We start from the raw sequence: 21,207 nt of genomic DNA, 5'->3' as shown, positions 1-21,207 counted from the left end.
TCCTAGCAGATGCTTTGGGGTCTGTGGCTTGCAGGCCTGGTCACACACTCCCACACTGGGGCTGAGCAAGAGGAATGCTGCTGGGGAAGAGCAGGCAGGCTCTTCGTTCCCTTTCCCCCCACCCCCCACTGCCCCTTTGCAAACTCAAGAGGGGGAGGCTTCCCCCCCACTCCCTCCCTCCCTCCCTCTTGGCTCCCACTCTGTCTTTGGCTCAGGGCACTCCTTTCTCTCACCAGCAGCACCTGGGTGACCAGCCATTGCTTCCAGGGGGACAGCCAGGTGAGCAAGTAGATTGCCCTGCTCGTGGCTCCTTGCAGGCACCTGCTGTCTACCAAAAACGTTCACGGGCTTTCTTTTTAAAGAGACTGTCGTTGCATAATTCTTCCTGTCCTGTTTCTCACACAACGGAGATCTCACTGTCTTTCCCCCAAATCAGACCTTTTGAAGCGAATTGTCTGCCGCTTGACGTTTTCACCTTTGTGGAAAACTGGCAGGGTATCTGGGGGCTGAAACATCTCTCCCCCGCCACTGATCCTTGCCTTTAGTGCTGTTCTAGGGGCCCTTCTTTCAACCCTTCTTGGTGCTGCAGCCTCAGTGCCAGCAGCTGGGTCACTTGGGCTTCTTCCTGACACTGTTCCAGCTGCAACCTGAGCAAAGCAGCATCTCCTGCCTCAGAAGGGTAGTTCCTCCCCGAGCACAGAACGGCCGCTGGAGCTTCATCCTGCCTCGACATGAAGCCACGGCTGGGCTTCCACTGGGTGCTGCATCCCAGTCCTCTTCTCTCTCCAGGGAACTTCATCTGCTTCCTTCTGGAGATCGGGCAAGGACTCCCTTCTGGCCTCCAGAGAGCCAGTTTCATGGAGTGCTTAAGTGTGTGGACTCCTACTGGGGAGAACGGGGTTTGATCCCCCACTCCTCCACTTGCAGCTGCTGGAATGGCCTCGGGTCAGCCATAGCTCTCTTATCTGGGAGAACTGGGTTTGATTCCCCACTCCTCCACTTGCAGCTGCTGGAATGGCCTCGGGTCAGCCAGAGCTCACTTATCTGGGAGAACCGGGTTTGATCCCCCACTCCTCCACTTGCAGCTGCTGGAATGGCCTCGGGTCAGCCAGAGCTCTTGCAGTGGTCGTCCTTGAAAGGGCAGCTGCTTGGGAGAGCCCTCTCAACCCCACCCACTTCACAGGGTGTCTGTTGTGGGGAAGAAGATATAGGAGATATAGTCTCTGATTCAGAGAGAAGGGCAGAGCATAAATTTGCCTTCTCCTTCTCCTCCTCCTCCTCTCCCCCCTCCCCTTTACCATACTGGGGCTGACCAAGAGCCCATGTTCTTTTCAGAAGAAGACCCTGATATATTTCACAAAAACTGCCACCATGCTGTCCCTCTGGCCCATCTCTGGTGGAACGTTACCACCACCCAGAAAGATCAAGGTGGGTATTAGTTTGTCTGTAGCTGGAGAAAAGAGGAAGAGTCCAGCAGCCCCTTCAAAACTAACAACATTTGTGGGAAGGGATGAACTTTTCTGGTTCTTCATGGCAGATTTGCAAATGTCTGTTACCCTGAAAGGTCTTGTCTCTGTAGTAGCAAGAAACCAGAGTTGATTGCCCACATCTTGTTCCGTTATGAATTTTATGACACATCTACTCAGAAGAGACTTCATAGTTTCATAGAGTTGGAAGGGACCTCCAGAGTCATCTAGTCCAACCCCCTGCACAATGCAGGAAATTCACAAATACCTCCCCCCTCCCACACACACACTGATCTACACCCAGAAGATTTTTTTTAAACCCCCTCCAGGATCCCTGGCCAAACCGGCCTGGAGAAAAATTGCTGCCTGACCCCAAAGTGGCAAACACCATTTTTGGGGGGGAGGAGAGCATAAGAACATAAGAACATAAGAGAAGCCATGTTGGATCAGGTCAACGGCCCATCAAGTCCAACACTCTGTGTCACACAGTGGCAAAAAATGTTATATACACACATACACTGTGGCTAATAGCCACTGATGGACCTGTGCTCCATATTTTTATCTAAACCCCTCTTGAAGGTGGCTATACTTGTGGCCGCCACCACCTCCTGTGGCAGTGAATTCCACATGTTAATCACCCTTTGGGTGAAGAAGTACTTCCTTTTATCCGTCTTAACCTGTCTGCTCAGCAATTTCATCGAATGCCCACGAGTTCTTGTATTGTGAGAAAGGGAGAAAAGTACTTCTTTCTCTACTTTCTCCATTCCATGCATTATCTTGTAAACCTCTATCATGTCACCCCGCAGTCGACGTTTCTCCAAGCTAAAGAGTCCCAAGCGTTTCAACCTTTCTTCATAGGGAAAGTGCTCCAGCCCTTTAATCATTCTAGTTGCCCTTCTCTAGCATGAGAACTAAACCCTGATGCAGCCTTCCTGCCCTCCTTCTCATGATCTGCCCAAGTTCCCAGAACAAGCAGGAGAGGTTATCGTTATCCCCTCTCAGTCGTCTCCTCTCCAGCCTCTATTCCCAGCTCCTTCAGCCTTTCCTCCTCCCAGAATTTGGTCTCCAGACCAGTGTTCTTATGCTTCTTCCTCAGTAGCAAGGTGCCTCTTGATTGCTATGAGGGTGAGAGAAAGCCTGCTCTGGTTGTTTTTTATAAAGGTATTGATTGTCACTGACTATCACAACAAATTTTGCTAAGTCTTTTAGGTGCTGCTAGACAGTGACTGTTTTCTACCACTACCAAGAAAGCTACTCTCCTCCTGTTTTAGCCCCTGGTCCTTTTGGATCCCAGGAGTATTGTGGTTGTGTAAGGGGGGGCGGGGGAGAAAGACAAAGACATGTGGGGGTGTCCCCCTCTTCTCCCTCCTCCTCTGTCCCTTCAGCACCAGGTTGAATCCTGTTTCTGTCCCGCAAGGACCGGACTGTGTGGGTGAGCTTCTAAGCACCCAATTCCCGTGCAAGGTCATTAAGAAAGCAGATCTTGAAGAACAAAACACTGAGTCCTAATAGAAGAGAGATAAGGGGGAAACAGTCAGAACGCAGAACACGAGATGTGATGTCAGCTAATTCTGTACTTCCAGTCAAAAACCAGAACATTCCTCTCCCTGGAACTGGCTCAAGAGTTAGAAGCTTGACATGGCTTTTCTGTTTCCACCTGGACATAGTCTCCAACACAGCCCCATTTTGATACCGGGGGGGCTGCCCAGGTCTTGGAAGCAGGTTCCAACTCTGGGCTGGCATTTTTATGGACCCTCCTGCAGCCGAGGAGGATCGTGCAGTGGGCAGGCTTAAGTTTCTCATCAAGCCTGTGCTGGACTGATCCCCCCAAAAGTTTGGTTAAGGGCTTTAGGGTGGAAATTAAAACATTTCCACATAATATCTCCTTCCTGTTTTGGGTGGACTCTTTCTTGCCTCCCACCTCTCAAACAGTTCTGTGTTATTCTGAGACACATTTCGTCTTCTCGCTGCAGTCTGCACCCCCCAACCTCCATCTTTGGCCTCTGGTCCTGCTGGGAAGGGGCATTTATTGGAGGAGTTCTCATCTCATTGGGCGATGGTGACTTGCTCTCAGGCCTTCGTAGCTTCTTGTAAAAAGATGCAGGTGTGAAGCCAACAGGGCAAAAGGCGGGGAGATCAGAAGCTAGAAAAGGGATATGGAAAAAGAGGGCATGGGCCGTTAGACTCAAGGGCAGGAAGTGTTGCAGAAGCCCGGAAGTCTTGCTTCTTTAGTCTCCAAACTCTCTCGGCCCCGCCTACATCACACAAGGTGCCTGTTGTGGGGGAAGGAAGGCAGGATGCTTTCAGACTCCTTAAGGTAGAGAAAAATGGGGTATAAGAACTAACTCTTCTTCTTCTTTGAATTCCTTGGTGTCCTGCGCTGACTGAAAGGACAGCAGGAAGGGGATGGTCATCACCTGTGACCTGCAAGGCAGGCTGTGTGGCAGGCACTCTCAGAAGTTCTGCAAAACGGCCCACTGCATCTCTCCTTGGTCCTCTTGGGATATGTGGGGCTCTGGAAAGAAGGAGAGAGAAGGACTTCTCTAAAGGGCTGGATGGAAAGAAGGAGAGAGAAGGGCTTCTCTAAAGGGCTGGATGGAAAGGAGGAGAGAGAAGGGCTTCTCTAAAGGGCTGGATGGAAAGGAGGAGAGAGAAGGGCTTCTCTAGAGGGGTAGATGGCAAGAAGGAGAGAGAAGGGCTTCTAAAGGGGTGGATGGAAAGGAGGAGAGAGAAGGGCTTCTCTAAAGGGCTGGATGGAAAGAATGAGAGAGAAGGGCTTCTAAAGGGGTGGATGGAAAGGAGGAGAGAGAAGGTCTTCTCTAGAGGGGTAGATGGCAAGAAGGAGAGAGAAGGGCTTCTAAAGGGGTGGATGGAAAGGAGGGGAGAGAAGGGCTTCTCTAGAGGGGTAGATGGCAAGAAGGAGAGAGAAGGGTTTCTCTACAGAGCTGGATGGAAAGGAGGGGAGAGAAGGGCTTCTCTGAAGGGCTGGATGGAAAGGAGGAGAGAGAAGGGCTTCTCTAAAGGGCTGGATGGAAAGGAGAAGAGAAAAGGGCTTCTCTAAAGGGCTGGATAGAAAAGAGGAGATAGAAGGGCTTCTCTAAAGGACTGGATGAAAAGGAGGAGAGAGAAGAGCTTCTCTAGAGGGCTGGATGGAAAGGAGGAGAGAGAAGGGCTTGTCTAGAGGGCTGGATGGAAAGGAGGGGAGAGAAGGGCTTCTCTAAAGGACTGGATGGAAAGGAGGAGAGAGAAGAGCTTCTCTAGAGGGCTGGATGGAAAGGAGGAGAGAGAAGGGCTTGTCTAGAGGGCTGGATGGAAAGGAGAGAGAAGGGCTTCTCTAAAGGGCTGGATGGAAAGGAGGAGAGAGAAGAGCTTCTCTAGAGGGCTGGATGGAAAGGAGGAGAGAGAAGGGCTTGTCTAGAGGGCTGGATGGAAAGGAGAGAGAAGGGCTTCTCTAAAGGGCTGGATGGGTTGGCCACCTTTGGCAGCCTTGCCAACAAGACTCCCTTGTATGGTGGGGGGGGGAGGCCTGGCGGTCACATGGGTGTGCTCCTTTTAGGTGGAGGGGAAGGCCTTTGACCCCTGGGCTTGAGCAGAGAGCAGGCTGGCTGTGGGCTGGGGGAAGGGCACTCAAGACGTTGGTTGGTTTCTCCTTGGCTGTTTGTTGCCCTTGGGGTGGGGTGTGGAGAGCGGCGCGGAGGACCCCGAGTGGATTGTTGGCCGCACTTCCTCCTGCTCTCCTCCTGACTAGTTGCTCAGCTTGCCGCCCCCTTCATCTGTATTGTTTTTGGCCCCTCCCCTCAGATGAGCTGGAAGGCGAGTGCCTTGCCCGGCTGCTGCAACGTTTCCCCTCTGATTTTGCCACAAGCCGAAACCTCTCTCTGGATGCCCCCCTGGCTCGCCATCTCCACCAGTGCTCCTACCACCTGCGCCTCTTCCGGAAGTGGCTGGTCTCTGGTCAGGGTGATCTGGAGAGCCTTGACGGTACGGCACGCACGGCACGGCATGCTTGTAGCCTTGGCATTGTGTGCCCTGGACCTGCTGGCAGGAAGCCTCCCTGTTGTAGATGCTGTTGCGGAGGCCCAGGAGAGCTGCTGTGCCTGAGAGGTGCAGGTGGGCAACTTCCTCTCTCCAAGCTTGGCAGCCATTGCCCAGGCTGCTCCCTGACTGGCTGGCCGGGCGGCCAGGACTGGAGGGGGCTGCTGCCGCCATTGGCCACTCCTAGCTGGGAGCAGCAGGGCAGCAGAGAAGCTTGTTCTGCTCCAGACTGCTTCAGCCGCCTTTGCATGGTGTTCTGTTTGTGTGCTGGGATTTCTGGTGGACTTCGCCTGTTGGCATCTGATGCGAGAGCAGGAGCTGGTGCCTGCTCTTCTGTGTGTGTTCTGTTGTGTTGTGTGGGCCAGCCAGATTCTCCCTCCTCCCCCCCCCCCGCCCCGCACACTGCCAGGGAGGAAGAGGAGGCAGCACTGCAGGGGTGGGGCGGGGGCTGGTCGCAGAGCATGGTGGTCACCTGAAGGAGAAAAGAGGGGCAGAGCTGCCTCTTGGACCTTGGGGGAGGGGCGGGGCAGCTAGTGCTGTGAACGGAGGATCTTTTCTCTTGTGAGGGCTCAAAGCAGCTTTGTGTGACTTCCCCTGGCTTGCCAAGAGGCCTGCCTGGCACTGCTTGTGGCTGGCATTCCCAGGAGAGGAGGAGGAGGAGGCTGCTTCCATTCCCTGGCGCTTACAGCAGCGGCCTCTGGGGCTTTTGCAGAGCTGCCTCTGAGCAACAGCAATGGGGTGCCCTGAACTTTCACAACAGGTGAATGCAAGAGGAGGTGCTCTGGGAAGACACCAACCACCACCACCCTTCTACATTCAGACCTGTCAGCTGGTGGGGCCTGAACCGGCTGAGACTGAGGCAGCAGAGTTATGGTGGCTAGCTTCGTGGAAATGTCAACACGCGGAGCAGGCAGGGCTGAAAAGCACAGGCTCCACCAGGGAGATGATTAGGAGACAGCCTGTATTGCAGGGCACCTGTGGGGCACCTGTAGCGCTTTGCACACTGTGTCTCGGAAGGGACGTTGCAGAGCTGAGAAAAGCCTAGCAGAAGGCAGCCAAGATGATTCAGGGGCTGTGAAGAGTCTGGGACTGTGAAGTTTAGGGGGGAAAGCTGTCTAAGAGGGACATACTATTATGTATGGAGGAAGTGCGTGGAGAAAAATATTCTCCCTCACATAATATCAGAACAATGGCCCCCGTTGAAACTGCTGGAAACAGGTTCAGAACAGACTTGACAGAATGAGCAATTAAAAGGGGAGGGACGGTGGCTCAGTGGTAGAGCATCTGCTTGGGAAGCAGAAGGTCCCAGGTTCAATCCCTGGCATCTCCAAAAAAGGGTCCAGGCAAATAGGTGTGAAAAACCTCAGCTTGAGACCCTGGAGAGCCGCTGCCAGTCTGAGAAGACAATACTGTCTTTGATGGACCAAAGGTCTGATTCAGTATAAGGCAGCTTCATATGTTCATGTGTTCATTTCACTGCCATTGGATGCATTGCTAGCCATGAGCATGGTGTGTGCCAAGACTTCCAGGTGTGCACACACACACAAAGGGGGGGCGGGGAGAGGGTCTGCCAGTGTCTACTAGTCATGGTGACTAAAGGGAACTTCCCCATTCATACGCAGTGAGCATCTGAATCCGAGGGCCAGAGGCAACATCAGGGGACAGCCTTGACTTCTCTGTGCCTTGAGCTGATCCAGCAAGGCTGCTACGTTCCTTGGAAGGAGACCTTGCTTCACTCTCCTAGTGCCCCCCTTCTTCCTGGCCCAGTGAAATGTATAGCTGTCAGTGGTCCCTGGAGAGCCTGTTGCTGAGCAGGGCGTCCCGTCTGGGCCAGGCCTGCTTGCTGCTGGACTGGCTGCTTTGGGCAGCAAGCCACCCCCGGGAGGCTCTGGATGCAGCTAGTGCTTGCTTGGGAAGCGGGTCTGGTTTGAAATGTGCTCTGGGAGGGCGGAGGTTTTGGACTGGCTTTCCCTTGGGCCTTGACCCAGGAGGCCTTCCTTCCTTCCTTGTGTTTTTGCTGCAGGCTTTGAGGGCTGCTCCATGGTGCCCAGCATCTACCCCCTGGAGACGCTGCACAATTCACTCTCTCTGCGCCAGGTCAGCCATTTCCTGACAGGCCTCTGCAGGAGCTGCTCCAGCAGCACCCCCTCTGGAGCCCCCTCAGGTACCAGCTGGGGTTGGGGGGGGTGGGGGAGGCCGCAACTGCTGCCTGGAGATGGAAACCAGCCCCGCGGTGGCAGATGCAGGAGTGGAGCACCTGCTTCCCCTCCAGGAATCCCGCCTTCGGCTTCTGGGGTGGCGAGCAAAAAACTGCCCTCCTGTTGCAGCTGCCCGGCCCATGGCAAACTGGGAGGAGGCTGCTGCTGACCTGGTGGCTTCTCTCCCTCCCTCCCTCTGGCAGCAGCAGCAGCAGCAGCCCTGTTTGACTCCCTGGACAGCCAGGCTCCCCTTGGCGATGCCTTCATGCAGCAGCAAATCTTGTCCTCCTCGTCTTTGCCGCTGCACCCCCGCTCGGACAGGCCCCCCTGGTGTGAGTATCTGCTGCCTCTGGGACCAGCCCCGCTGCAGGGGTCGGCTGCACTCAGGCAGCAGCAGGAGAGCAGGGAGGTCCTAGGGCAGGGACACACAAAGGTGCCTAGGCTCCCTGGGCGGCTCCCTTCCTCCCACAGAAGAGAGCTGCAGTGGGGGCAGGGCGGGGTGCTTGGCAAGTGGGGAATCTTCTCAGCAGCTTCTGAGCAGCATTCCTTTTTCTGCTTTCCTTGCAGACAGCAGCGGGCCCTCGAGCACTGTCTCCAGCGCCGGACCTTCCTCCCCAGCCCCGGTGGACAACTGCCCCCGCTTCAGCTTCTCCGAGAAGCCCCCCCTCGGCAAGGAGCGGCGGCTCAGTGGTCAGCAGCAGCAGCTTCCCGGAGAGGGGCCAGAGGGGGCGTGTGGCGGCAGAGCCTGGAGAGAGGCCTCAGGAGAGGGGGGCCCAGGGCCTTGGGAGCAGACCCTGGAGCAGGCCTTGCAGCAGATGGGAGCAGCGGCGGAGCCCCCAGAAGGGCTGGGAGGGGGAGAGGAGGAAGAGGAGATGCTGCCGAGCCCAAAAGCGGAGTTCTTTCCTGCGGTGATAGACACTTCGGAGGGGCCTCATGGAGGGGCAAGTGGACAGGACCCACCTGGCAGATTGCCTGACGAGGAGCTGGCTGGCAGGGCCTCTGGCCAGGGCCTGGAAGCAGCTCTGTTGAGCCCCCTTCTTCCCCCTGGGGAAAGCAGCTAGCTCTGGACCTGCAGCTGGCCACACCCCCCCTCTGGCCCTGCGGGGGGGGGGCACTATCTCTCCTAGCAGCAGGACCAAAGCATGCTGGGTAGATAGAGCCTCCTCCCCAGGCCACAGGGCAGTGCTGCTGGCCCCACAAGGCTGGGGGGGGGGGGAGTGCAGCTGAGCGAGGGGGGGGTCTTCCTCATGGAAGTCAGGAGGCCCAGCCCCCCCCCCCCCCAGCAACTTCCAGGATGGAAAGGAGCCCGGGGGGTGACATGCCAAATTCTGTACAGTGGAGAGCAAATATTTAATATATTCTTAATGTCTGCGGGGGGGGGGGGGGCTGGAGCCCCAGGTGTTCCTCTTCCCCTGCTCCACGAAAGGCTTCTTTGTGGCTTGGATTTGTCTGTGTGTCTTTCTCTCACTTAGGAACTGTGAAAGTGTCTCCAAAGAGCCCTCCTTGTGCTGGATGTGTTAAGCCTAGTAAAATGCTGTGGCCCCCTCCCTCCCTCTGGGTGCATCTCTGTTTCTGTGCCTGCCGTGGAGGAGTGCTTTCCCTCTGCAGCTCTGGAGTCCATGCCCTTTCCACCTGCCTGTTTCTCTGCTTTGTCTCAGCAGAGCTTTGTGTGGACACACCAGCCCCATCCTATTCCTGAAGAGTTTGTTAGGCAGGGCAAGAGTTTGGCACAGGCCGGCACTGTTTCTGCTGCCTCCAGAGAGGCTGCTCTGCCCTCAGGTACAGCCCCCCAAATGACACCCTCTCCTCCTCCAGGCACATCAGGCTGGGCCATCTCTGCCTCCAGCTCTTCTGGCAGGGGAGCAGCCAGGCTTTTAGAGTCCGCTGGGCACATGCCCCACAGGCTCATCCCCCCACTTCATGTGCCGCTTCCTCCACACACTCATCCCCCCACTCCCACGCACCTTTTACGGTTCTGCAACAGCGGTGGTTGGGCTGCTTTGGCACTTGGGAAACCACACTGGGGGGTGGGGGGAGCAGGGTAACAAGACTGACTGCTCCGGTTTTTAAATGGCCAAATTCTCACAACTGGCTCAGAGCTGCCAAGTCTTCTTGGGCTCTCCAAAGGCACCAGCTCTGCTCTGCTCGAAGGTGAAGCAGCCTGCTGCTCTCTCTTTCCCCCGCCTCTCTGGACCTCAGCCGTTTGCTCCCGCCAGGTGCTGTGCAGCCAGCAGTCCTGAGAGGGCCGTGTGAGATTGGCTGGGCATCCTGCTCCTCCCTTGGCTCTGTGGCACATTCCTCAGGAAGGTGAGCGGAAGAGTCGTCCTCCTCCTCCTCCTTCCACCCGCCATGCCCACCCCCCAAGAGGCATCAGCAGCACCCTCCCTTCCCCCCCCCACCCATGGACACAGCACAGGACTCTGGAGGGAGAGCGCAGTTAATGTGGCTTCTTTATTGGTTAGTGCAGGCCCCTCCCTTCACAATCATTAGAATTACAGAGCATTGTGCACAGGATGGGGATGGGGGGGAGGGAGGCTGGAGGGATTCATCTTGGTTTATACATGATACAGTTAAAAAGTGGGTGGGGGGCAGGGAAGAGCTGGACTCCTGGCACAGCATTCAGCAGCAAAGGGAGCTGGAGGGGGAGATGCCGTTTTGGAAGTTAAGATGGTGCTGGCATGTGGATCGGAGCTTTCAGAGAGGAACAAACACACACACACACTTCTGGCCACATGCAGGAACAAGCAAAAGCAGCATGTAAATCTTTTCTCCCGCTGTGGGTTTCCTGGGATTGTGGGGGGCCCAAATTCCCTCCCCGCTGGCTAGGTGGCCTTGGGTTGGGCACGCCCCATCATCGAGGGTTTTAAGAGGGGAGGCTGTACGTTCTGAAGATGCCAAAGCCGTCTTGAAAAGGACAAGAATGGTGGAAAGGACTCGGTGGGGAAAAGAACACAACTGGATCAAAGTGTCAAGGCAGCATCATGAGGGGGGAGGGTCAGAATCCCCCCCTCGCTTGCTTCAAGTTTTCTTCACAGAGACATTCAGATGTGGGTTAGTGCACGAGCTTGTCTCCCCAGATCCATGAGGGAAGCCCTTGCCCAACACTAGCACTGGGCTACTGCTGCTGCACCTGAGACCCCAGCGAGTGCCGTGCAGGTGGCACTTGGGGGGCCAGAGTGCGAGGAGCCCCCCAGTGACCTTGCTGGGGCAAAGCTATCTTGGCTTTCTCAAAGGGCAGCCTTGAGCAACTTCCAGGGATCTGCCACGCCCCAGCAGCAATGAAATCAGTAAAACAAAACCACTGGAAAACACAAATATAAAAATTAAATGGCAACTGCAAAAGTAATTCCCGTCGCCTGCCCACCCACCCCTCCCTCCTTGTTTCTTCTACAGCGGGATTCGAGATGGCAGGGCAGCTTTGGAGAGCCTGTCCCCAGCCGCCTGTCTTTCCTTTGTGGCTCCCTGGTGCTGGGACACTGTCCCCCCGTCCATCCCTATGACGGAAGAGCGCAGAGGACTGTGCCTTTGGCACCAGCGTCCAGACTACTGACTGGCCAATGCTGGCGCTATCAACATGGGGCGGGGGGAGGTGCTTTGTGACAGCTAACACCTCTGATAGATCTACTGAGACAGCTGTGGAGAGACAGGAAGCCCAAAAGGATGAGTGAGTGGCCACATTTGTTGTTCTCTCTCCCCGCACCCCATTTCCCCATAGGCGCTCAGGATGGCAGCCGGTCTGCCCCTTCCCTTGCCTGGTCCCTGGGCACCAGGGACTGCTGGAATCCCTGCGTGCATCCTCAGTTCTCCTCTTGGCCTTCTTGGCAGATCTCCCCCCTCTTGACTCTGACTGCCAGTGCCATTTTCAAAGCTAAGGTGAGCTGAAGAGATGGGAAGTGCGCTCTCTTGCCCAAGACCCCCGGCGGCAGAATCCCCCACCAACACAGCTTTGGAAGAAGGCGGCTCCTCCAGACATCCAGAGTTCCCTGCTCACCTCTTGCTTCTTGCAGGAAGAGCCCGGGGACTGGTTTCTTTTGCCTGGTCATCCTTTCTTCCTGCTTTTAATCCTTTGCTTCCAGCCATCCCCCAGGCCAAGTCCTGTGGGCAGTGCCGCACAGGTGACCCTGATGGAGCAGAGCCACCCCGGGAGGAAGCAGCCGGGGAGTGCAGGGAAGACAGAGCGCATGAGCAGCATCAAGGCAGCTGCATTGTTCTATAGAATGAGGAAGCGAAATAAACTCTAGACAGTGAAACGGCCCTAGCCGGGCCCTCTACTCTGCATGCCTCCAGGCATCCTGGCAAACAAGAACCACATACAGACACAAAGTGGCCTGGGTGTTCAGACCACGCTGAGGAAAGACAACGGAGCCGTCACTGGATGGATCTCCATGTGTGGCAGGGTGACAGGTGAGCACGCTCAGAACTCAATCTTGCAGGCAGGGAAGGACTCATCCTGCATCACCACCGTGCTGCTGCTGGCCAGGACCATGATGCTCAGCTCCTGCTGCTTCTCGTGTGTCTGCTGGTACCACTCACGGGTCACCGCTGTGTCATGTGTTGGGATGAGGGTCACCTGGGGCGAAATAACAGACTAGGAATCAAGGCCTGTTGTGAAGAAAAATACAGCGGGCTATGGTAAGCGGCTCTGGGTGCATGCCCTTCTGCCCTTGCCGTCTTCCCACTCATCCAGGTGAAGGCATTCGCTCTCCCCACCACCTCAAGGGGAGCTAATCTTTGCTATTTGGACAGCAGTTGTACTTCTGAGTGATCTCCAGCCCTCACCTGGAGATTGGCAGCAGTGGTTCCCCAGGAGGAAATGGCTGGCTCGGAGGGTGAAGTCTTTGGCATTGTACCTGTCTGAGGTCCCACCCCTTCTCAAACCCTGCCCCCTCCAGACTTCACCCCTCAAATCTCCAGAAATTTGCCAACCAGGAGTTGCAGCTGCTAAGTCACACTGGTTGTCATGGGGGGCTGCTACTGAACAGAAGCAAGCAGCCAGGTCAGATTAAGTCATGCCAGTCAAGTGGCATCAAGTCACCCAGAAGGTGCTGCTAAGCCTAAGGTAGCCAACCTCCAGGTGGAGCCTGAAGATCTAGGGATCACAACTGAATTTTAGACAACAGATCTCTCTCCCCCTTTAAGGCAATATTGGTTGCCTAGCAACAGCCTCTGGCTAGCAGCTTCCCCATTGGAGAGGAGGAAGGGAGGAAGTGATAGGAAAGAGGCAGCCACTTTGGCCTCTGGGGAAATGCATGTGAGACCACAGTGGAGTGGCAGCTGAGGTAAGGCCGTTTTGGTGATTTGTTCAGTGTTCCAGGGCCCGCAGTAGGCGGGGAATAGGAGAGTTAGCCAATGGGAACTCAGAGGAGGTGACTGATGCATGATGGGTCAATTATTTGTCAAGTGCATGGAATGCACCCAAAAGCCAATGGGGGAGCTCCGTTTGGCCACTGTCATAGCGGAATTATATATATAGATGCTCATTTAGTGAGTAAGTTGGAACTTTTGCTCTGGTTCACAGGGAGGCCAGGCCAGGCCCAGTACGATCTCTACTGACTGCTGGAGCATCTGAGGCAGAGAGGTAGGCAAGTAGCTCAGGTGCAGAACAAGACCGGCCGAGCTCAGGTTCATAGGCCCCAAGAGAAGGCTGGCAGCTGCTTAAAGCAAGCTGTGGGAGCCTAATTCCTCTGGCAGCTGCAATCGAACCCTGGCAATCCTGCAATTGTGGGGCTGCTGCATTTTTCCTTTGGAAGGGAGGGAGGGAGGGAGCATCATGGGATGCCATGGCCTTTGGGAACTTATACACGGTCTGGCAGATGCTCATACAGCAACTGGTTGAGTCATGGCATCGCTCTTGTTATTAGGCAATGGACAGGACTAGGAGAGCTTTCCCAGAGCAGCAGCCAGGTGGCTTTCCATGTTGCCCCCAGCCACAGCATCCCATGTCCCTAAGGCCTGTTGATGTTCAGCATGCAGAGAGATCTGGCTGTTGAAAGCAGAGGCAGAATGTTTTCCTGAAGCTCTGCGGGACTCTCAGGCCACAACAGGAGCCCTCCCCTGGGGTGCTTACCTGCACGTTCTCCCCCCACTGGGACTTCCCCTCCAGCAGCGCATCCAGCACGGCTCGGCTTGGCTCCCCATTGCTCGGGTCATTCCCGCTCACAACGTAGTAGGAAGCGCGGACTTTCTTGAAGAACTCGTGGTCTGTGTTCTTGGCATTGCAGTGGTTGGGGATGTAAGCCAAGTCCACATAGATGGGCGGTCCAGAGGGCACAGGGAGGCTGCTTTTAGAGTTGCTTGACACTTGGGAGGAGAGAGAGAGAGAGAAAGAAAATGGGATGCTGTTGGTTGATGTTGGCTCAACCCTAACACACCACCTCCCTCATGCTTGCCAGTGAGTGCAAGGGGCACACTGGCTGGTGCCAGCGGAAAGGGACTCGCTCGTCTTCTAGCACAAACCTCCCCAAGGCTGTTTCTTACACTTCTGGGCATTTCCATCTTTCTCTGGTTCAGCTATTTTTATTTTTTATTCATCAGATTTATATCCATGCCAGACAGACAGCTAAGCCAAAGAAATTAAAGGGTATGGGAGATACCAGGCTACAACTGGGGTATGAAATATTTGGAAGTTCTTTCTGTCTAGCCCCTACTACCCTTCCCTTCTTTTATAGCTGCCAGTGGACCAAGGCAGCCCATGGCCGTTGTAGCATCTCAGCTTTCTCTGCTGAGGAAAGGAGCATTTCCTGGCCTTCACGGAACAAGCTGCCAGTACACTTTCTCTGGAGTGCTCTAGAGCTCCCATCTGATCTTTTCTATTATAGCCTTTTCTTCCCCCCCCAATTTTCCTTGTTGAACATGCAACACGTTGGCTTCCAGGAGGGAAAAGGGGACCAGCAATGTCTTGTGTCCCTCCAGGGCTGGGACAAAACCACCAGTGCCAGAACTCATTCTCCTGTCCCCCCACCCCCGCAAGAAGAACAGTAGCTAAGTGCTTTCTGAGTCTTCCTCTACCCTCACTCCTTGAGGTGAAAGGTCCACCAGTGCATGCCAAAAGGAGGAGGAGGCAGTCGAAGAGTCCTCTCCCCATGCGGATTTCCCCCTCCCTTTGGAGAAGCTCCTTGGCCAAGGCAGTTTATGTCCCAGAGCTTCCTAAGGTGCATATACAAAGAAAAGGCTGCAGGTGTGCTTTAGCCTAAAAGGATGAGAGTTGTTTCTGCAGAAGGCCACCAGCAGTCCTGTCCAATAGTACAGGCTGAACTGGACAGCTCAGCTGGAGTGAGAGCACCAAGCAGGGCAGCTCTACCTTGGAAACGAGTTCTTGAAAGAGTGGATATTCCAGCCGTGGCACTGACTTCTGGAGCAGCCTTGCCTGGTGGATGCAGTGTGCTGAAGGTTGCCTACGGTGAACCAGCGGAGATCACGCTCAGCAGAGGTGTCAGAAACAGCTCTCCAGGCTCTCTGCAGCCAACTTTGTTTTCCAGAATTGTGACTTTTAATCTGGCTGCGTTGGGTTTTAGCGCTCCCAGATCTTCTGGCTAACTCGGCCATTCACAACTGCAGTTCGAGATGGGTGTTCTCTCTCTCGGCTTGGCTTCACGAACGAAGATTTAAGAAGGGTGCAATAGTCCACGTCTGCTGCAGGCTCGCTGGTGGCTGACAAGACCAATGCGGGACAGGCAGGTCCGGCCACAGTGGCTGCAGGGAAAAGTCTGATTTAGGGTTGGTGCTGTAGCAGTGCGATTCTTCCTCAATCTCCTTTTGTCCTCAAGACCAGCTATGCGTGCGTTCTCAAAGGAAGAGACAGCCTGGTGGATGGTGTGCCTCCATGCTTTGCGATCTGAGGCTAGGTCAGACCACTGGTGATGGTTGATGCGACAGGTGCCAAGGGATTTCTTCAAGGAGTCCTTGTACCTCTTCTTTGGTGCCCCTCTATTTCGATGGCCGGTGGAGAGTTCGCCATACAGGGCAATCTTGGGAAGGCGGTGGTTTTCCATCCTAGAAATATGCCCTGCCCAGCGCAGCTGCGTCTTCAGCAGCAGTGCCTCGATGCTGGTAACCTCCGCCCGCTTGAGGACTTCAGTGTTGGTCACAAAGTCACTCCAGTGGATGTTGAGGATGGTGCGAAGGCAGCGCTGATGAAAGCGCTCGAGGAGTCGCAGGTAATGACGGTATAAAACCCACGATTCGGAGCCGTAGATGAGGGTTGTCATCACAACCGCTTTGTAAACATTGATCTTTGTGCCTTTTTTCAGATGCTTGTTGCTCCACACCCTTTTGTGCAGTCAGCCAAATGCACGGTTTGCCTTTGCCAGCCTGTTGTCAATCTCCTTGTCGATCTTAACATCTGAGGAGATGATGCACCCCAGGTAGCTGAACTGCTGGACTGTCTTCAGAACTGATTCACCCACAATGATGCAGGGAGGGTGATAATCTTCCTGGGGTGCAGGCTGGTGGAGAACTTCTGTCTTCTTCAGACTAACTTCTAGGCCGAATAGCTTGGCAGCCTCTGCAAAGCAGGACATCATATGCTGCAGAGCTGATACCGAGTGGGAGACGAGTGCAGCATCATCAGCAAACAGTAGCTCTCGGATGAGTTTTTCCATTGTCTTGGAGTGGGCCTTTAGTCGCCTCAGGTTGAACAGGCTGCCATCGGTGCGGTAGCGGATGTAGACACCATCATCATCATCATCGAGATCTACTGCGGCTCTTTGAAGCATCATGCTAAAGAAGACCGTAAAGAGAGTTGCTGCGAGAACGCAGCCTTGCTTTACACCTGTGCCTATTGGGAAGGGCTCCGAGAGGTCGTTGCAGTGTCTGACTTGGCCTCGCTGGTCTTCATGTAGCTGGATGATCATGCTGAGGAACCTTGAGGGACATCCTAAACGTTCCAAGATTTGCCATAGGCCTTTCCTGCTAACGGTATCGAAAGCTTTGGTAAGGTCGACAAAAGTCACATACAGAGCCTTGTTCTGTTCCCTGCATTTCTCTTGGAGCTGCCTGAGAACAAATACCATGTCGGTGGTGCTCCTGTTAGCTCTGAAGCCGCACTGGCTCTCTGGGAGGAGTTCTTCTGCAATGGTGGGCACCAGTATGTTCAGAAGTATTCTGGCAAGGATTTTGCCTGCGATGGAGAGCAGGGTTATCCCCCGGTAGTTGGAGCAGTCTGACTTTTCCCTTTTGTTCTTGTATAGGGTGATGATGATTGCATCGCGAAAGTCCTGTGGTAATTTGCCTTGTTCCCAGCAGGTGACAAGTAGTACTGTGCCCCCATGCTTCCAGATCTCTGGTGGAATTCCATCAACTGCTGCCTTGCCACTTTTCAGTTGCTTGATGGCTTTAACAGTCTCCTCTAGGGTGGGGATCTCATCCAACTCTGTTTTCACTGGTTGAAGTGGGGTGAGGTGGATTGCTGAATCTTGAACTACGTGGTTGGCACTGAAGAGAACCTGAAAATACTCCGACCACCGGTTCAGTATGGATGCCTTGTCTGTGAGGAGCACTTGGCCGTCTGCACTTCGCAAGGGACTCTAAGCCTGATATGATGGACCATATACTGCCTTCAGGGCTTCGTAGAACCCTCTTAAATCACCAGTGTCTGCACACAGCTGGGTTCTCTCTGCAAGCTTGGTCCACCACTCGTTCTGAATGTCTCGAAGCTTGCGCTGGAGGTTGCTACATGCAGCGCGAAAGGTTGCTTTTTTTCCAGGACAGGAGGGCTGAGCAAGATGTGCTTGGTAGGCAGATCTCTTTTTCGCCAGTAAATCTTGGATCTCTTGATTGTTCTCATCAAACCAGTCCTTGTTCTTCCTTGTGGAGAACCCGAGGACTTCTTCAGAGATCTGCAAAAAAAACCCTGCTTCTTTTATGGTGGCAGGCAGGCAATGCTGAGGGTGTGGATTCTGACTCATTAGCTCCTTGTTGTGCTCTGAATCATGCCAGGATTGGTACATGTGCTGCTCGTGTGAGTGCACCTGATTCACAGGCCAACTTTGTCTGCTGGATCTTAGCCCCACCGTGTCCCACCAGGAACACGCCAACAAAAGAACTCTGCTTGCAATCAGTAGGCAGGTCAGGAAGAGTAGATCTTTACTGCCCCCATGCTTGGCCAGGCTTTCCAGCCAGAGAGGGCTGCAGAAGGAACCACCCCCAGCTTCCCCAGGTTGATGGTCACAACTAGCAGACAGACCAGTGTGACTGCCCCACCATCCGCACGAGAAGGTCATTTTGTCCACCGGTGCCCCGAAGACGGACTGCTGCCTGAAGGAAGACTTCCCCCATGGATTTTAGACTTGCCTCTGTAGGTCTGGCTCAGGCCCCGGCCCAGACTGTGTACTCTCCACCTGGTGAAAATCCTCTGGCTGCGCGAAGCAGCAGCACAGCTTTGTTTCTCTCCAGCTACAACCCTCAAATGTGTTTCAGCAAATACAGCTTTATGTTAAGCACACACAAAGTGATGCACGTGTAGCCTTTGGGCTGAGAGACAGAATATTTATGGAATCACTACAAAGAAAACTCCTGGCAGCCACAGCAGTGCATCTGTCACTATGGGAGCATGCCGGGATCTGGTGCAGCACAGAAGGTCAGCAGCCCGTCTTTGGGGACAGACACCAGGCCACTGGCACAGCTACAGCCATGATGGGACCTTTCTGAAAAGCACGGGCATTGTCCAGGTTTCCAGACCGGATCTTCAGAGATCTGTAGGCAACATCAGGTGCCTGACTGGAAAGTTAGGCTGTCTTGGAGCACACCGTTCCAGTATCTTCTGGGATCTGAATGGTGCGAGTGTCTTCAGACAGGGTTCTCATGGCTAGTGAACGGATGTGCAGGGAACCATGTTTGAGCTCAGACACCCTTCTGGCTTTTCAAAACTTGCTCTGAGAAGCAGCCATTTTTGTTCACACACAGATTCCCTGATCAGGCAAAGAGGGATGTATGCAGAAAAGCAAGAGTTTCAGCCCTAGCTGCCGCAGAGCAACAACCAGGACTACAGAAGACACACCGAAAGTAGCCATCTTCAACAGGATGGTGGACTGGATCAGCTCACTAAGCGTCCTGGAGGCAGAGTGGAACCTTTGATCAGAAGGCAGCCCTAACGGCCATGCCGAGACTCTTCGTGTGGACAAGGCTGAGGGATGTGAGTGGAGGGATTCACGGGCACCTGCCTTCTGCTTCAGAGATTCTTGCAACTGGTGCCCAGGATGGGAGTCCTTCTGACCATGCCAGACTTCTAGAGTCACCCCAGCAATACTGGGAACTGTCTGGCTCAGGTGGCGCTTCTGCCCCAGGATCCCAGGAGTTGCTGCTTCAGAGAGCTGGGTGAGGAGTCTGGTCAGCCTGGATTTAAATCTGACACTGGCAACAGCAGAAGCATTCGGCCGCGACTCTTTGCTCTCACAGAATCTCTCAAGCAGCCCAGTTTCAGCGTCACTGCAAAGTTCCATAAGGCGAGGAGGGATTTTTTCTCAGCCAGCATCATGTTTTAAATCAGGCCTTAGCCTGATGCAGCAAAACGGGAGCCTTGGAGCACCTTAGGGCAATGGGTTTATTGAGGCATATGCTTTTTGGGCGGGCTGGAGCATGCTCACGTCCTCAGATGCTTGAGGTGAATCTTCGGTCATTAGAGAGAGATGTATTTCCCTTGCTCCCCCCTCTCTTGGCGTTGAGCAGGAGTCACGGCAGAGAGTGGTGCTGATCCCTGGGATGGATTCCTAAGCGAGAGCTCCCCAGAGGCCCAGAACCAGCCCACTTGCAAGCCAGAGAACCATCGGAGTTCCTACAGGATGGCTGGCTGAGACCTTGCCAGGGGCCAGAGTGCTCTGCTCTGCTCTGAGGGGTCATGAGGCTTAAAGGCAAGAAGGCAGCCTTTGCCAGGCTCACAGGTTCATTTGCCTTTGAGGATGTCTGCCCTGCCTTTCCATTCTTGGTATGATTTTAAAGAATCCTCTCCCATAGACCTGACCAGAGTGGGGCTCCTGTTTGACTCCTTGGTGACCATGGCCCTCAAAGTAATACACTCTCAAGATCTGGCTGCATTCGTCAGTACGCCAGGGTTTCAGAACTGCAAGTGTTACCGTCATCTGCCAATCAAGCACTGTGGTGCAGAGGATGCTTAAGGCCTAAGATTAAAATCCTGTGGTCCAGAACACAATGCCAGCTGACTGGAGAAACCCTGCTCTTCTCTTGGCCCCTGTTCTTCTCCAGGAATGGCAAGCTCTCAATGAGAGTGCACAGGGCTTGTGGGTGGGTGGTGAGCAGGGGAAGCAGCCGCCTTAGCCGCCTTCTGTCCCTGAGCAGGCTACAAGGTGCCTCTCCTTTGGGTATCTTGATGTGGCTATAGAGCTGGGGGGGGGCAATAATGCACATACACCCTGGAAATGAAAACTGGCCCTTTGGCCACTCACAGCTGCAAGGGAATTTCTGACAATGTCCAGAGACGTCCAGGCTGCTGAAATGACAGACAAAGATGCTCCATTGGTCTATCAAGGTCACTGGTGAAGGAGGGAAGGAGGAAACTCTTCACAAATGGAATCAAGAACCTAAAAGATTAGTTAGAAAACAAGCCAGGGGCCAATGATTAAGAGCATAAATATAGAATAATTATAAGTAAAAATACATGCATCTATTGCAGAAACATTTAAGAACATATGCAAGGGCCCAGCTGAAGCCTCAGAACATAATGAGAGGGACATATGAGCAAGAGGAAATGCTTATGGCCTAATGTGTTTCAGCCCACCAGAGGTCAAACAAGGTGAGGTACATACAGGTGAAAGTACCATTCTGGACCAAAATTGGAAGGTGGTGTGCATTTGCAGTGTTTTTCAGCTTGTGCGCATCTGCAACTGACACAAGGCTAGTTTCGAGGAGGCCTCACAAATAATATTTCCCCTGCATCATTGGATTTCATATTGGAAAAATCCTCTTTTGGCCCCATATCAGCTTGTTTGCTGCCTTTTGGTCGTCACAGGAGCCTGTATGTCCCTCACCTGGTTTGACCTCTGAGGAAGGCCTGGTGGGCCAAAGCACATTTCCTCTTGCACATATGTCCCTCTCATTATGTTCTGAGGCTTCAGCTGGGCCCTTGCATATGTTCTTAAATGTTTCTGCAATAGATACATGTATTTTTACTTATAATTATTCTATATTTATGCTCTTAACCATTGGCCCTTGATTTGTTTTCCTACAAAGACAGACAACAGCTGTCCAAGGTCCATCACATGATACTTGGTCCTTTTTTAAGGGGACGCTTCACCTCCAGGTCTCACTGCAAAAGTTACAACTTTGGCCATTAGTTTTAACTGTGCTCTTGTGCTCAGAGGCTAAACTGAAAGTTGCCTTTACAAGAGGCAGCTTCAGATGCGCCGTCCCATCTGGGTGGGCGGGAGGGAGCTCGCCAAACACCAAAACATTCCCAGTGGCAGCAGAACCTGCAGCCAATTCCAGTGAGACTGGCCTGCTCTCCCAGGAGCAAGAAGTTTCCCACCCAGCATGATGGGGGTGGGGGAGAGGTCTCT

The 21,207-nt window shown here is 54.0% G+C and overlaps 2 protein-coding genes across 2 annotated transcripts in view; one reads left to right on the top strand and one right to left on the bottom strand.

Moving 5' to 3' along the window:
* PPIP5K1 (diphosphoinositol pentakisphosphate kinase 1) overlaps positions 1-8,760 on the top strand; it is a 45,978-nt gene extending 37,218 nt beyond the window's left edge. The window contains exons 26-29 of the mRNA XM_060260346.1: positions 5,268-5,447; positions 7,525-7,665; positions 7,903-8,031; positions 8,267-8,760. Of these exons, the coding sequence (XP_060116329.1) occupies positions 5,268-5,447; positions 7,525-7,665; positions 7,903-8,031; positions 8,267-8,760 (944 nt within the window). The remainder of the gene's footprint in view (positions 1-5,267; positions 5,448-7,524; positions 7,666-7,902; positions 8,032-8,266) is intronic.
* A 1,371-nt stretch (positions 8,761-10,131) lies between these two features.
* MAP1A (microtubule associated protein 1A) overlaps positions 10,132-21,207 on the bottom strand; it is a 44,217-nt gene continuing 33,141 nt past the window's right edge. Inside the window, exons 6-8 of the mRNA XM_060260345.1 lie at positions 15,000-15,093; positions 13,767-14,037; positions 10,132-12,269 (exon numbers count right to left, since the gene is read on the bottom strand). Of these exons, the coding sequence (XP_060116328.1) occupies positions 12,114-12,269; positions 13,767-14,037; positions 15,000-15,093 (521 nt within the window). The 3' untranslated portion in view covers positions 10,132-12,113. The remainder of the gene's footprint in view (positions 12,270-13,766; positions 14,038-14,999; positions 15,094-21,207) is intronic.

Source organism: Heteronotia binoei, chromosome 19 (assembly GCF_032191835.1).
Source record: "Heteronotia binoei isolate CCM8104 ecotype False Entrance Well chromosome 19, APGP_CSIRO_Hbin_v1, whole genome shotgun sequence".
NCBI classification, from domain to species: domain Eukaryota; kingdom Metazoa; phylum Chordata; class Lepidosauria; order Squamata; family Gekkonidae; genus Heteronotia; species Heteronotia binoei.
This window is presented reverse-complemented; position numbering and strand designations above follow the sequence as displayed.